Source organism: Cyprinodon variegatus, unplaced genomic scaffold (genome assembly GCF_000732505.1).
Source record: "Cyprinodon variegatus isolate N-32 unplaced genomic scaffold, C_variegatus-1.0 Scaffold84, whole genome shotgun sequence".
NCBI lineage: Eukaryota > Metazoa > Chordata > Actinopteri > Cyprinodontiformes > Cyprinodontidae > Cyprinodon > Cyprinodon variegatus.
This window is the reverse complement of record NW_015150537.1, coordinates 1,322,979-1,340,712: the sequence shown is the minus strand read 5'-3', so window position 1 is coordinate 1,340,712 and position 17,734 is coordinate 1,322,979. Positions and strand designations below refer to the sequence as shown.

Genomic DNA, 17,734 nt, shown 5'->3' with positions numbered 1-17,734 from the left:
CTTCACTTTTTAGTTTGAAGATGCTGAAAACTCACAGATATCGAACCTGATCCAGGCCGCTCCAACAGACACCGAAACCTTCTTTACTCAGTTTGCAGGAATCGTTACTGTCACAGTAAACCATCTGAAATGTAGTGTATGGAGCTGCTGTGATGGATCAGTAGAATTAAGCACTGATAGAACCAGACCCGATCTTCTGGCACAAATCTAAACACAACCTGGTGTGTTTCCATCAGGGCCTTGCATTGGCATCACTGAGGCAGAAGGGAGGACTAATCCGGCCTGTTTCCACTACTTTGTTCCAAAACACAGTTATAAAATCACATATATGCAACATGTTTGGTACCTCAGGACTCAGTTATACGACCTAAACCATTTATTTTATATATTAATTGTATGGTTAAACGTTATAAAACTGTTTTCTGTTTATAGATGACAGCCTTTTTTATAAATAATATAAATACATAGGAAATGTAAAAGAAGAACTGGAGAACAGAACTGAAGAAAACAAAGCAAAGATTTGATGTAAAATTATTCCCTAACCTTGATAAATCATGGTCATTACAAATATTGAGCTAACTTCAGATATAAAAAACACTATGTTTGTTTTTAGATTTTCTGGAAGTCACTTATTAAGGGTGAAAAAAACAGAAATAACTGTTATAAAAATAAAAATGTCATTAAACAAAATTGTACTATATCTATAATATAATACTTAGAGTGCTCCATATTTGACGTACTGCATAAGAATAAGCAACAATAACATCAGAAAATCTGGCTTCATTTTAAATAAAAAGAGCAATTAGAAAAATAGGTGCGATTAGATATAGAGATCCATCTATTTAATTATTCCTTTAACTAGAGATAATAAAACATGGTGATTTAGTTTATCTTTATTTTGAAACTGGTTTACAAAGTTCATATAACAAGTTTACCATGTTATTATATCCAACCGAGAATAGAAAAATAAGAATGTAAAATATTCGTAAAATATTGGAGCGTGTTTTTGTTCATGAAGCGAAATTAGAAAAGCTACATCTATTATTGTGTCTAGAAAACATGTAAAAGACACAATGTACAGAAAATTACAATGAACTGGCTTAATCTGTTCTGGTTTCTGGTGCTTGATGTTAACATTGGAAACTTAATAGGTTGCTCTTTGCAAACCAGCTGCTTGTTGGGTTGCAGCTGGTCTTGTTTGTTTATTAATTATTTAAATTGTTTTTACTATTTTCTTTAGAGCAGGGGTATCAAACTGGTTCCAGAAATCTCATCTCATCAAGTCATCATGTTCAGATTGGACTGGAGTCTGGTGCGCTATTGCTTGATTAGAGAGAAAACCTGCCTTTCTGGAACCAGTTTGACATCCTCCCTTAAGAAGATCTGATATCATAAGATTTTCTTGGTTCAGCTCTCTTTCATACAGCTGTTTTACTGTAAGTTGCTTTGTTTTGTTTTGTTACTGATATATATATAAATATATATATATATATACACACACCGGTATATATATATTTATATATAAATATATATATAAATAAGACCTTAAACACCTCTGTTACCGATAGGAGCCGACTCTGGTCTGGGTTTAAAGGGTTAACTCTGAACCTACGATGTGTGCTAAAGGATTTAGGGACAAAAAGTGTAGAAATTGTCTCATTTAGTTTGAACATTAGTGATAAAGTATTAGGTGATAGAGGGGCTGCTTTAATAAACCCAGATCATACAGCATAATTTAAAGGCTCTATAATAAAGTCACATCCCATATTTAAGAGTAGAAGAAGAAATCAGAGCTCTGATGAAGCTCTAACCGCGGAGACGCTCTATTTCATAAAGAATGTCATGTTGAAGACAGACTACTGTGAATTAGCAGCTAACTTTTCACCAGGCCTAAAGAATATACTATATATGCATATATATATATATATCTATATTTCATCTCACATACATCTATATCTTCTTCCACATCTCTGCACATTTACACTCTGAATCTTTTCAAGATAAATTAAGGTGATTAATGTTATTTAGATCTGAGGATGATCTCATACTCATCATTTATTTTCATTAATCTTTGTGCCAGCAGGGAGAAAAATCTTGAGTCAAGAGATCGGTGAACAAAAACTGCATCTAATTCGGCTGCTTTAAAACCAGCCGATGTGTAATTATCAATTAATCAGTTTCATATTAGCCTGACATCAGCTCCGCCCTGCACTCATGAAGCTCTCAGCAGCACATTATGTCTGCACGCGCTCAGACTCGCCCTCAGCTTGTCTGCTCCCTGCCGCAGCCGTTTTTGAATTAATAATTGTGTAAGACTGCATTTATTAAAACAGTTCTGCATGTTATTCCACCTGATCTGTTCTGTGCGAGCGTGTGTGTGTGTGTGTGTGTGTGTGCGTGGGGGGTGGTGGTGGTGTGGGCGGCCCTTTTCCGAGCTCATTTGAATGCAAGCCGTGAGCCCGTCGAGTGAAAGCCGTCCAGGCTAGCTTTGGAGTCATTAGTGCGCTCGTTAGTCCAGTTATGTTAAATCTAAATTACCATTCATCATCACACAGGGAGCAATCATTTATTCTGATGCGGCTCAGCAGACACACAGTAACCAGATTAACTCATTCACCAACACGCTCACGCACTCACGACCACACCACAGAATTCACAATCAGCTGTTAGCTTCATGCTAAGTGCTCTAAAGGGGATGATGTGCCATTGATCGGGTCATCGTAGAGTTCGATCGGTGATCGGTTTCCTTTCTGAGTAGAAACCATTTAAAAAGTGGACCTTTCTGCTTCCTGTTGCAGCTGAGCAGAAGCTCCCGGGTCGGCCTTCCTAATCATCACCCTGCAGAGTTAATGGAACAACAGCTGGCTGATTATTAAGATTCAAACTAACCTCATCTCCTGCTGCTAAAAGGTCATTTTTATGCTAGTCTGAGTTGATCATTTATAGAAATTATTGCAGAAGTTTGAGGCTGCAATTCTCAGACCCTGACGGAACAGCAGGTCCATCGGCTGGGCCTGAAACTTAGTGAGTCTTAGATTAAGATGTAATTATAAAAGCAAAAACGCTGGCATACTTTGGATGAGTTATGTTACGTTTTGTATGCAAGTTATAAGCATGCTGAAGCACGCGGGAGCATGCTCAACAAACAGCAAGTACTTTATGAAATTTTAAGCATGCTGCAAACCTTTCTTTATTTTTCCTTTTTTTTTTTTTTTTTGGGTGGGCGGTTAAAAGCAGCTAGGTTAATACCCCGATCAAAGAAATCTTTTTATGCAGATCCGGCACCTCCGCGTGCGTCGCTGCCCCCTCAGGACACTTGCTTGTGCATCCTTTCGTATGCAAGCATTTTAGGAGATTCTGGGATGTTGTGCATACGCTGGCTAAATTGGCAAGGTGTGACAGGGCCCTAAAATCTCAAATGCAACACAGAAGAGAGGCGTAATGCATTTTTAGTTTGTGGCCTTTCTTCTCTGCAACGGCATTACTGTTAAACTGAGACATGCTACATTCACACCTAAAACGATTTGAGCAGCAAAAAAGCTGCTGGTTTATTTTTTATGCTTGTACACATTGAGGTCTGACGCGTGTCAAGAGCAGCTTTGACGCTCCTGAGGCGCGTCCAGAAAAGTGTGTCCAAATGCTTCTGCGGTGTATGTCCAAGGCATCCGCTATTATTCCACAAAATGTGTTTCTGGACAGAGCTATACAGGTATGAATCTGGCCAGACTATCTTGAGATTCAGATTTAAGTAGATTCTGCTACTTTAGGCATTCTGCTCGGTCAGCTAAAAAGTATTCTTATGACTACGAACCTCATGTGACCAAGTTTTCTAGTGTGACTCTTGCAAAAACGGGTTATGTGTGTTTGACCCTTTAACCATGAAAGGCTGAGCTTTGGACAGTGATGACAGTAATTATTTTCTTCAGCACTACATGCATCCAATGTTTCCAAAATATTGTTATGTTATTGCATAATTCAGAGTATTTTATTATTTAATGAAGAAATATATCCAATCGTTAACTTGCATTTTGTTGTCCTACATGAAATATTCAAATAGTATCAGCTGAAGCCATAAAATGTATGAAATATAATTAAATTCCTAACTAAGGAGAAATAAATTAAGACATTAACAAATCAAATGGACTCAAAGTGCAGGTTTGGTGCAGATGAACTACAAACATCTAGTTATTAAGCTCTGATATGATTTGGACCAAAACTAAAAGAACTTTGTAAGAAAATAATGTGCTTCTAAATAAAACAGAAATGGTTTCAGAAGGTAAAGTAACAACATGAACAGGTCCAAACTGTCTAGACTGTTTAGGACTGAGCTCCTTTGTTTAAAAAAACACACAGTTCCAGTTTAAAACAAAATCAAACTGCAGCCATGATCATCAACATTGAACTTTGATTATAAAATGCTTCAGAGAAAAATAAAAATAACTGGAATCAGTGGACAGAGAAACATGGAAGCGATGAGCATCATCATGGTTTTAGTACTAACAGAAGTAAATGAGGCAGCTCCAGTCTGAAACGTACATTAACCCTTTCTACCAGCCCTAACCTTCAGCAGCTTGCAGTGAGATGAAACACTGACAGTAAATGAATCAAACTGTTCAAAGCTGCTTCTGCACAGCCTGCTCACACCCTGCAGACGTCCACAATAACTGGCTGTTTGGCCTCAGCATGATGAGCTGATTGATCCTGATGCGTCTTTAATGACCTATCAGATGTGGGGGCTTCACTCGTAGGCAGTTTGGCATTAAAAGGGAAAGAATGCCTGGAGGTCAGAGAGTAAATAAAAAACAAAACATAACTCATGTTCTAATAAGACAACTTGTTCAGGAAATGTAGGCACACCGGGGGTTTAATGGAGTTTCATCGGGCTTCTGGTCACTTAACAGAACATGAATAACAGGCATCTTTGTGTCTTTCAAAACCCTAATGCATCATTAGTGGATGTTGGGAAGAAAATTCTATTTTTTTAAAACTAAAATTAAAGAAAAGTATTAAATCCGATCCCAGCAGACAAATTGGAATAATCAGTGGGGCATCAAAGGAGGCACAAATGTGACCCAGACATAACTAGTTAAAGGTTTAACTACTGTTTACTGTATTGGCCAATCCTAGCACACAAACCTTCATTCATTCTTTCATTGATAAAAAGGCAAACTGGAATCGTTTCTGGTTTATTGTTCTACATGCATGTTTCTATACTGCAGTATTTTCATTGTGAATCTAAAGCATAATGAGAATCTCTGACCTCTGAGCTGCATGGTTTCAAATAAAGAGTCAGGGGATGATATACGTCCGGGCAGAAGGTCAAGGAGCAGGTTAAAAGTATGAGAATGAAGCTAACCATTTCATATTGAATGCTCTATGGCTGCCATTAGTGAAGGTCGTTCTAAATATTTGTTCCTATGAATTATTTATTGACATACCTGCTTAAAAAGGAGGTCTAAAGTACAAGGCCTGTTTCCTATGATAAAAACTGACTTACAGCTTTACTCCCTGTAATCCTCCCCTAAGACAGCCACCTTAAGACAAACAGTGCTGCAGAGAGAATCCCTTTATATGATTCTGTTTGTGTTGTAGAGATGTGAGCCTCCCTGAAGAGTACAGTCCATGTTAAAGGCCAGGCTTGGTGCTTTACAATGAAATACAACAAAGGATGTTGCTTCTTTCCCACCCACACAGCCTTGAGTTACACGTCATGGATATAAATTTGTGTGTTTACTAAGCAACTAGCTCTTTGGAAATATGTCATATTTTCTAAGAAAAAAATCCCTGTTTGAAAAAAAGTCTTTCTAAATTCAGTTATGTCATTTTTCCTTGAATTATCTATTTATATTTGGCATTAATAAAAAATAACTTCATACAAAGATGGCCAAATTTAATGGATGGACGATGGATAAATGGATGAATAGATAGATGGACTGATGAATGGATGAATGGATGGACTGAAGAATGGATCGATAACTGATGAATGGATGGATTAATGGATGACTAGATAGATGGACTGATGACTGGGTGGATGACTGATGAATGGATGAATGGACAGATCAATAAATGGATGGATGGATGGATGACTGGATGGATGGGTGGACTAATGAATGGATGAACGGATGGATTGACTGATGAATGGATGGATGGATGGACAGATGGATGGATAAATGGATGAATGAATGATGGACTGATGAATGGATGGATGGATGGACTGATGGATGGATAAATGGATGAATAGATAGTTAGACTGATGAATGGATAAATTGACAGATCAAGAAATGGATGGATGGATGACTGGATGGATAGGTGGACTAATGAATGGATGAACGGATGGATTGANAATGGATGAACGGATGGATTGACTGATGAATGGATGGATGGATTGACTAATGAATGGATGGATGGATAGATTAATGGATGGATGGATGAGAAGATGGATGAATAGACTGATGAATGGATGGATAGACGGATGGATGAATAGATAGATGGATGGGAAGATGGATGAATGGACTGATGAATGGATGGATAAATTGATAGATGGTCTGATGGATGGATGGATAGATGGATGGATAGATGGATGGATAGATTGACTAATGAATGGATGGATAGATGGGAAGATGGATGAATAGACTGATGAATGGATGGATGGATAGACGGACAGATGGCTAGATGGATGGGAAGATGGATGAATGGACTGATGAATGGATGGATGAATAGATGGATGGATGATAGATTGATAGATGAAAGGATGGATGCACTGATGAATGGAAGGATGAATAGATGGATGGATGACAGATTGATAGATGAAAGGATGGATGGACTGATGAATGGATGGATGGATAGATGGATGGATGACAGATTGATAGATGAAAGGATGGATGGACTGATGAATGGATGGATGGATAGATAGATTGATAGATGAAAGGATGGATGGACTGATGAATGGATGGATGGATAGATGGATTGAAGGATAGATTAATGGATGGATGGATGGATGGATGGATGGAGTGATGAATGGATTGATGAACGAATGACTGATGGATGAATAGACAGATGGATGGTAGCTGGATAGATTAATGGATGGATGGACTGATGGACGAATGACAGATCATTTCGTATATCTGTATTTCCTATATTGTCTCATCAGAATATGAACAGTTTATGCACTCCATACCACTCCAAAAGATTATTAAATAAAATTTTGAAATATAACAGAAGCATTGTTGTTTTTAGTTCAAGATATTAAGACCAGCATAGATCCAGGTTCGTTCTCCCTGTTCTCTGTGAAAAATGCTTCTCTGAGTCTATCTGACAGCCTTGGTGGTCTGGAAACAACAAAGGGGCCAAATTGAGTCAGTCAGTCAGACATTTGTTCCATCAATAATTAATGCCTCCCTGCTCTGTATGCTCTGATCCTTTCAGTCTATTTTTTCCACTGCTTTTTATTCTTTCACCAGGTTTTTCCAACCTTTCCTGACCCCACCTTATCATTATTCTTCATAGTGTATGTGAAAAATGTTTAACTCTTTTTTTTTTTTCTTCCAACATTTTTCTTCATGGTTTTTCACCTCCAGGTACTGGACATGTTGGTTAAAAACAAATTCATTCAAACTGTGTTTTACTCTAATGCCTTCTTTTCTCATTTTATCTTAATTTTATAAACTTCTTTTTTTTTCTGTTTCCTTATCTAATACTTTCTCCCTTTACGCTGCATCTCTGCCTCTGATTCTCCCGGTGTTCTTCTGCCTCTCTCCTCAGGCCCAGATAAATAAATAATGTTCAGGAGCCGGCAGAATTTACAACACCAATATCACATGCTTTCCTTCCTTTCTTCCTTTTCCCTTTAAACCCTTCTCCATTTTGGAAACAGTGCTATCTCAAATAGCTCTTCTTTCCTTTCTCTCTGGTGCTCCTTCGGGGTCTAAATAAATCATAGCCTGCAGTGCTTTGCTTTTACCAAACCAGATCTCCACCGTTATACAGCAACTACTAGGTTTTTGGACATGGAAGCAAAAGTTGAAAAATAAAACATGAAATGCTTAATATCGATTAGTCATATAAATATTTTTGATTTAAAAAGGTTATTTTATAGGAATTATGTAAGGTTGATCCAAAAAAAGGCAGATTGCACATTCCCTTGTCAATTTTTTTTTGGTAAGAGGTAAAATGCTGGAAAAAAGAACAACATCATAATTGTTGGATGCTTTCAAGATGTTGTCTAATTCCAAACACAAAAATCCAATCATTTATCACTCATTTATTCCCAGAGAACAATTACAAACAGATTAATGAAACTAACAAACTCAAATCCATTTAGCATTTTCTTAATAAGCGAGACGCCCCAATATTCAGCTTCCAATCATCAGAGCAGCTCCAGTGAAACAAAGTAAGCTCAGATAAAGCCTGGCCCACCAAGAACACTGGCTAATTAAAAATGACAAGATTAATTAAAGTGAGGATTCATTAGTGGCGCACACACTGAGCTGTGTGCCTTTCAATTAGCATGTGACACACACACACATGTATACACCCACAAACATGACTGGATCACCGCAAATCACCTACCAATCTGACTGAAGACTGTATAAAAGTTGATAATTTTCTCCAGATTCTGGCTAATTTTGACCCGCATGCATTAATAATCATATATTCACATAGAAACACACATGCAGGGAGCCTTGTCCTGTTTCTAGAGGTTTTAATTTGCACAGAAATACGAACTGAGATGCGGGTCAAGACTCTAGGGACAAAAAAACAAGATTTACATGATTTTAATGCATGACATTGTGGTATTAGTGGATGCATCTCAAACCCCAGAATCTGCTCATGCTCAAGGGCATGAAACACAGTTGAAATCCACACATTTTAATGGCATGCAGTGCATTAGTTCCCATCATTTCAGAGGTAATAACCAACTAAATATTTTGCTTAAAGCAGAACTCTGTGTTTTATTATGCAGCTCTATCGCCAACAAACATGCAAACTCTACCACAAAGAAAGGTCCTTCTACAACCAGCAGCTCTTCACTTCTGAGTTTTCTGTCCTGATTTACTCTCTGATTCACATTAATTCTTTTTAAATTAGCAGCTCAATAATTTGAAGGAGGATAGCTAGATGATATAATATTCTATGCAACGTAGCTCTTTGCTTCAGGCTGAGACCAATCACTTTACCTTCGTTTCCGGCAGCGTTAGAAACTCGCTTTGATTGGAAGGGATAAATGGCTACTGGTTTCACTGAACAGCACAGTGGTGGGAAAGGATTAGTGTAATTAGAATTAAAGCCAACAGATTCATATTTAATCCGAATTTGGTTCTATTTAAATCTGATTCTGATTCTAAACTTCAGATGATTGGTTTCTCAAACTTGGAGTCTGTGGAACGCATTGAATCATTTGACGTACTGCAGAGAGGAGCAGAAAAAGAAGATCTAAAGCAGAGAGTTTTTTTTAACCACAAACAGAATCAACTGTTCATTACAGATATATTGCTGACCTTAGAAATTCACAAGAAAGAATTTAAATAGAATTTTTGCAAACTACAGGAAAGGCTACAAGCTATCCAACAGCTCAGGTCAAAATATTGGACTGTAGGTCTTTGGCAGACCAGCTTTGCCTCAGACTCTTAAACAAATAAGAAACTCTGATATTTACAATAAAGCTTTATTTAAATCTCCATAAAACCATTTTGAACATTGTCTTTTCTGATAAAAGCATCATATTGTAACTGCAAGATGCACACTGTAAAGCTCATTTGTTATTCAGACAATGTTCTATTTCAATGCAAACAGAAATATACGTAGAGGATTTTCATAATTTTATGTATTTATTAAAATGTTAATTCTGCCTGATTTGGGGACACCGCGAAAAATAAAATATTTTAGAGATTCTGTGTCTTGGAAGGCGGTAATTATTACAATCATTATAGCAAAGATTAACCAGTCAGCAGCTATCTGTGTGTTATTGGTCAGTTCATGTATGTACTAATGTAGAATCTGTGTATTTGCATCTAGATTGTACTTTTTATTGAAATGTAAGTTGAATGGTGATTTGTAATGACCCTAAAGAGGGCCACGAGCTGAAATCTGTCTACTAACAAAGTTTGTTCCAATACTTCAAAGGTTGCTGAAGTTTTCACCTTAACAGTCCATTGACCTTCTTCACTTTAGAAGTTGGTGAAATTATGTCAGAGACTTTCAGATGTCTCAATGAAAGTCTGTTGTGATATATCCCAGTTCAAATATAAAGCATGTTAGGAAATATTTTCAATCAGCTTGGATTACATCACTGAAACAGAACTCCATTAGAGTTTCACCATTTCTTTTTCTTTGATCAACTCTGATCTTAAACTCTTAAATCTAAGACATGATTTTTCTTTTTATTAAACACATTGAAGCTTAAACTCCCATAAATACAGTTTTAAACACAGCAAGTACTTTGATGCATTTCTTTTAAGTGAAATAAGAATCCAATAAAAAAACTCAGATTTATGCTTAGATACTTAATATAAGATAATCATGTTGGATTCAAAAAGACTGCCTGTATCAAACAACATTTAAAACAGTTTTTCCTCTTTGTGTGAAGGCCTTAGAAACTTAAATAAAAATTTGGAAATCCCTTCAAAATAATCAGCAGCACTGAGGGGTTTGAAACCTAACAGGTGATGCAAGCATAGTTTACCTTTCCAACAATTATGAACTAAACTACCGTAAAGATATATTTCCACCTTAAATGTATAGTAGAGGATTTTCTTTTTTCCGGATGGATCATCTAAATAAGTGGTCCTCCTAATTGTCAATCATTCTGGTGATATGTTTACGTAAGGCCGTCCTTCGTGCTCGTCCACAGTTTGCCATCTTTTTCTGCGCATGCACACTCTCAGTCGTATATGTCTGAGCTACAGTTTCAGCCATTGAAGCTCACCTTTCTCACCGCGGTTCTTTGAAAATGGCCGAGGGTCATGAGAAAAAAAGAGTCTACCGAGTGTATGAGAAGAAGAGAAAGGCCTCAGAAGAGAGAAACAAGACCAGAGTGTTTTGGGAGATTTTTTCACGCGATGGCGTTCACTGAAAGCACAGGTCCTGCTTCCCACATATGCCTCGGTTGCAAAGTTTCTACTTGACAGGTAAAGCTTGACGTGCTATTTGGAGACATCCATTTCATATCACCGCTGGTAAAATGAGGAGAAATGGGCTCCTGCATGCTCTCGCAAACGTTTAATAGGAGTTCCCTCTCGGGAGCGAGTAGAGGGTTGTGCATGTGCTTTTTCTTTTAAAAAATTTGCAAAAATCCTCCATTATACCTTTAAACCACCTGGTAACCTTTTTTGGTAGGTTTCGAAATGTCCTCAACTTGATGGGTGAAAATCGAACTAAACCTGGTCCTTACAATGACAGTGTTGTAATGACACATACATTAAGACTTACACCTGATGTTGTGGTCACCGTTATCTCTATCATCAATCACAAAATCAGCCCCAAGAACCCTGCAGATGGGGCTCTGTCCTTCTGTGTGTGGGTATATGTTTCAAATGAGGATCATTCCAGCAGCAGAATTGCTTACTGTCATTCATGTCCTGTACACACGTGCACACGCCCCCACACACAGATCAGGCTTTATTAAAACGTCACCTTGTGTGAATCTGCTGTGAGCCATCATGCTGTCTGCTGTGAATGGGGAAAGGCTGCGTATTTACAGTGAATTGTAAATCGTGCCGAGCATTCAGCTGTCAGAGTCTTATGAATTGCTAATATGCTGTATCTCGCACCGCTGATTCCCCGCTATCTGGCCCCCCATCACCTCCATTGTGCACTGGGAACAGAGCGGCAGGGTTTCAGAGAAGCTAACTCTGCTGAAGGCAAATAAAACACAGGGATGAAGGAATCAGGGTGCGTCAGATGGATATGTACATAAGTGTCTGTCGCAACCTTTAAAATTAAGTCCTTAACTTTTAGAAGTCGTATTAGAGGTTATTTTTTAGACACTTTTAAATTCTACTCACTTTATTTCTCATCTTTGATCCTGCATAAGTGCGTCCTGTATCTGTCAGCAGTCACCAGTTATCCCTGCTATCTGATTCAAAGAGATGTTTACATTTTTTTAATTAATTACCGGTACATTATCAATTAACTGGGATTACGTTTATGTATTTATCTGCTCCTGTCCTAAAACAGTCTAAATTTTTTCCTCTATCAAAGTTCAACACTTCTTTTTTTATTCTTTCATAGAACTACACACAGTTTAACCAAAAACCTTTCCTGTTCTGTTGTGAAAACTACTTAAATTCTAGCTTTGATGTTGCACCAACATGTCTCCCTCTGTGGCTCTTCTGAGCAGAAACAATGACAGCTTGCAAGTTTTGTTTGAATCAATCCTTGTGCTGTATTAATCCTCTTCATATTCAATGTTTCATCCCATGCCTCCATCCACATCAAGTCTTTGACTTCAAGCTTTCCTCTCTTCTCCTGATTCTCAGCTCAATTAGCCTGAAGGTTCATCTTCTGCTCACTTTATTTTAGTTCAAAACTTAAGAAGAAATTATTTAATGCATAAATGGAGATAAATTTGAATTTTCCATTTATATAGAGAAAATTTATATTTATATTTTATACCTGTCCTTTGTTTCTCACAATATTCTCTAAACATCGGTGTTCAAGAGATACATTTTCCAGAAGTGTTTATGTTTGCATTAGAAAGATGTTAGGAATCCTGTATATTAAGAGGGATCATGAAATACGCCTGAGCAGAAAATGTATGGTTGATACCTCAGAGTATTTATCGGCTTGAGGTCATAATCGGCTCTGATTGGTGACTGGAACACCAAGTACTGGTAACCTGAATTTTTCTTGCATTTCTATTCGATAAATTCAAGAAAACTAATAACTACCACCATTTATGGTATGTTAAAGCTTTGACCACCAGCATGTACTTTGTTTGCCTGTTTGAGATTTTTCCTTTGCTGTTCGAATTGCTAGAGATTTCTCAGAAGAATTTCTCCCTTTCGTATATTTTAGTTGTTGAGGAAAAGAATAAAACCAACAGATCAGATTTAAAGCAAATAGAAATTGGTTGTCAGCCATGAAAAGCCTGATTGGTGCATCGCTCTAGTCCTACATCAATATTTTTCACGCTTTTTTTTCTCTGTTAATCTTCGATCTACCAACAAGTTGCACATTCAACCAAAATATGCTTTTTAACAAAATGAAATAAACTTCCTCCTCATGACAAATGTTCATTCAGAGTGATGCCCAGATACAGGCGTGCATATAGGTGGAGATCTCTCCAATCCATGCTGGACTTGAACTGTCGCCAGACACCACATTTGTTCAGAGTGACAAATGAGGTGCTATAAAAACACGAGCTTGAGAGAACACGCGCGTCCTCACACACCCTCCATCAAGACAAACAGCTGGAAGCAAATGAGAAGAAACCGGAAAGTATCCCCGTATGCCGAGGGAAAATCGCCTCCATGCAGTAACACACATGGTGCAGGGAGGATGCAAACTGCAGCAGGTGGAAGATCGAGTATTCTGTGAATCTGCGTGTATGATCAGAATGTGATGGTAGTAAAGGAGGACAGATATACTGCTCTTCATCCCAGGAAACAGTTTGCACACAGATCTTACTGAGGATCAGTCACACACAGGTATGTTTAAACTACACTTTCTCATCAGCAGCACATTTAAGTTCAAGCTTTGGAGACGGAAAAGTAAAAAGTCTGGTGATGTGAGATGAAAGTGGTCAGAAGAGAAGAAATATGGCACTGTTGAGGAAGAACTGAAAGGATGAAGAGGATAAAAGCAGGAAAATAGACTGATAGTAAGAAGAGGAGACGATCCCGTTTCAAAGGCAACACATGAAAAGAGCGAGAGATAAGAACTGATGATGAGCAGAGGAGGAGGAGCAGAGGACAACAGTTTTTACTACTTACAGAATCTCCAGATCGCGCAGCGCTCGGAAAGCTCCATCTTCGATGCAGCTGATGTGGTTGCTGTCCAGTTGCCTGCAGCATGCATACACACACAGACAGACGGACAGACACACACACACACACACACAGAGAAAGATGGGAGAGAGTCAGATGTGGGTCTGCAGGGTCCGCTCAGCCTCAGCCGGGGGAGGGACTATTATGAGATGCGTTGCATGAATGCGTTTGTGGCTATGATTGAAGGTGAAACCCCCGCAGTGGGTTAAAGCAGCAGGTAGGAGACCCCGGCAGCGAGGCACCCAGCCCACACACTCCTGCAGACACACACTCAGGGGAAACTAGTCCAGGCAGGCAGAGGTGAAGCAGCTCACCTCCAGCAGATGTGACCGGCCCCGAGGAGAGGAGGAGCAGAAAAGAAGAGCAGGAGAGAGGAGACCGGTGTGCTGAAGTGGCCTGCCTGCCGTCAGCCTATCACCTCCCTCCCCCGCCGCCCACCCGCCGCACACTGGCCACCAGGAGAGAGAGGGGCGAGAGAGGCAGACACTGAGAGGGAGAGAGCGAGGGCCACTAAAGCCCACCCTGCTTGTCTCTTCTGTAAATATTAATTGCATTTCTGCTCTCCCATCCTCCTCCCTCCTCGTCCTCTTTTATTCTTCTTTCCTCTTTCTGTAGTGAAAGAGGGAGTAATTTCATTACATTAGGCCAGCCAATCCATTAAGGGCCTTTTACCGGCTCTGTCACTGAAACAATTTCATTAAAAGGAAAGCCTCCGTAAATCATGCTACAGTCACGACTCCGCCGCTCGTTCCCGCTCTCCTTCCTTCCTCCAGCAGTACCTTCATCCTCCTCCTTTGGCTTGCTCAACCGCTTGGTTGCAGCTCTCCACATGCACCCTGTACCCCACCGTCATTCATCTTTTGCTTTTACTTTAATTTGCTTAGCTTGAGGTATTCACCCCCCCCATCCATCTCTCATGAACCCAACAACCCTAAACCCCCCCCACCCCACCCCTTTCCTTTCCATTACTCCAATCCATCTACCCATCTGTCCCTACAACCCCCCAGAGCCTAGTGGTTGTTAGAGGAAGATGTTGCCTCTTACACATGTCTGAAAACCTCAGGACGCACATCAAGTGTACCTGGTTTCCAACCTACTGGTTCCAACCTGCAGGTTCATGGATCATGTGGATATGCTTTCTAAAAGTGAAACACTGAACTTTTACTCTGAGGATGCCTTTGACCTCTACTTTCTCTTTCTTCAGAAAACAATGCTCCGATGATGAGCCTCTCAGGGCTCTAACATGATTAACCAGTAAACTGTTGCAGACGCAGAACGTCAGGAGGAAAAAAACAAAAGTGCAGAAATTCACTGAATCAATGGAAGAAAACAGGAACTGGTTGATCTGCTTGTTGTAGGTCTATTCTCTAGAAACAGGAATATAAAAGAGTATCATTCCACCTTCATCTCTTTCTCCTGCTGATACGTCCGCCACTAATCCCCTTTTCTTTGACTTCTGTCTTATTTCCTTTTCTATCCTCATCTCTCTGCATTCATCCTCCTCATTTTTATCTCCTGCCTCTCCATTCATAATCCCCTTTTCCCCCTCCTGTGTCTTCTTTTCTCATCTTTGATTCCTCTTCACATTCCCTCCTCTCATACCCCATCTATCCATTGTTAATCCATATTCTTCTTCCCTTGTTCTCTTTTATCAGCCTTTTAAATCTCCGGTTCCTTTTCTCCTGAGCTCTGCCTTCTGCAGCACCTGTTATATCAGTCATGTCAGCTTTTATCCTCAGGATGCTCCCCTTGCAGCAGAAGCTGCTTTACTTTAAAAGAAAGCAGAAATTAGCTGTGCTCCTTTGTTTTTAATGATTGCAGGTTTGTAACAAATTGCTGTTGACATGCTGAGCTCATTTCTGGAAGCCCCTTTAAAGGGTCTTATAAGGCTAAAGGTCTAGTCAAAGTAAACTCTTTTCCACATCAGTGGAAATCGGTCTATAAACATGAGGGGAATATTTAGGACAGAGGCAACAGTTTACACAAAACTGGACCAGAACCTGTTGAACATGGTTTGGCTCAGTGGCTTAAGCTGGTGGTGGTTAAAATGGGAGACGTTCACCACTTTGCATACCACTGCTGACAATTTCACCCCCTTTATGACCACAGGGAATCCATGTTCTGATGCTTCCAGCAGGATAGAGCTGTGTCTCACAGAGATCAGAGCATTTTGCAGCAGTTTCTAGAAGATCTCCATTCTCCAATGACCTCCAAGGACCCCAGATCCCCACTCAAAAGAGAACCTATAGGATGTGGTAGAGCAGGAGGTTCCCATCATGGATGTTCAGCAGCAGCTAAGAGATGCCATCATGTTGAATGGTTCTGACATATGAAGACTATGCCAAGAAGAATTAAGGAGGTCCTGAGTGCCAAAGGAGGCCTAACCAGGTACATGGATCTAATAAAATCAACATTTTCTTTTCTTCTTACCCAACCTGAAAGTATTCACACTCACTGGCAAGACTTCTATCATCCACAGAAAACTGCAGTTTTCATTTTTTGGTCATTATTTCTCTGAGAGCCTGTTTCATGTCTGCCTGAGCAGCTGCTAGCGGTTAACAGTTGGCAGGAACCGGGTTTGGACTCAAGAGAGTAAACCATTGGATGCCAAAAAAGTCAGGTTTAGCTAGAAATGTAATTATGTTCCACCGTCTTTAAACTGAAGAGCTGCTTTGATGGGGTACAAGCAGAGTTAGAAGGTTGTTCATAGAAGGATTCCAGCAAATATCTGGACGGCTGTTTGAATCGCCAGAGCTCGAGCTGGTTTCCTATAGTTAGGAGGGGTTCTATAGAGTTGGAGATCTTTCGCTTTGTGCCCACTTGTTGCCGCAGAGTTGCGGGTAAAGGCATCTGTCAGGCAATTGGAGTCAAAACCAGTGAGTGGATCTGGTACTTGAAACATAGGGTTCCACCATATTTTTGTTTTATCTAATTAAAATGCTGCTTTTAGGCTGCAAAAATAGCCTGAGCAGAGATAAAGATGGCAGATTCTGTTTTCACATGTCTTGCTTTTAGTTGTATGAAGACAGGTGGGTGTTATGTCTGAAGGGCCAAAGTGTTGAGGTTAAAGTAAGAAAAGGTGCATCTAAGGTCCCATCTTTATGAACTCTGACCTCTACTGTTTGCTCCACCTGCTGTTTCAGCTGCTTGAACCTTTGGGTAGGAGTGAGTTGTGTTTGCATGAATAACTCTGAACATTGCTCCACATTTACTGATGTTAGAATCGGCTTACTGTTGAAATATTTAAAATCAGCCTCATTTTCCAGAGGATTCTTCCCTTAGTACGATCTCTACAGGCAGGCATGTGACAAACCATCTCTGAGGAAAAATGTTTACCTAATATTTAAGCAAAAATGTAAACTGCCATATGTGTAACGCAGCAGGCTTTTTTCTAACCAATCACTTGCAAAAAAAATTAATTTAAACTTGAAAAAAAAAATAATAAGACAAGCAAAGAGGTGCATAAATATGTCAATTGGTTGATGCGCAGCTTCTTGCAGCAAAAGCAGATTTTCAGACTCAGAGCTTGGCCACTTGCAGCATGGCTTGGAAGCTTAAACTGTAATGGGACTGATGCTCAAAATACTTAAAAATGCACCAGATAGCTGACACAAGTTGCAGGATCTCTCAATGCCAATTGATGTTCATTAACCACATTAACTGGCTACCCATGATGCTCAAAATACTTAAAAATGCACCAGATAGCTAACACAAGTTGCAGGATCTCTCAATGCCAATTGATGTTCATT

The 17,734-nt window shown here is 39.3% G+C and overlaps 1 protein-coding gene across 1 annotated transcript in view; it reads right to left on the bottom strand.

Annotated features, from left to right (window-relative positions):
• The window catches only part of LOC107083797 (slit homolog 3 protein-like), a 256,322-nt gene that overhangs the window by 89,463 nt on the left and 149,125 nt on the right, over window positions 1-17,734 (bottom strand). The window contains exon 6 of the mRNA XM_015373268.1: window positions 13,932-14,003. Coding sequence (XP_015228754.1) covers window positions 13,932-14,003 — 72 coding nt within the window. The remainder of the gene's footprint in view (window positions 1-13,931; window positions 14,004-17,734) is intronic.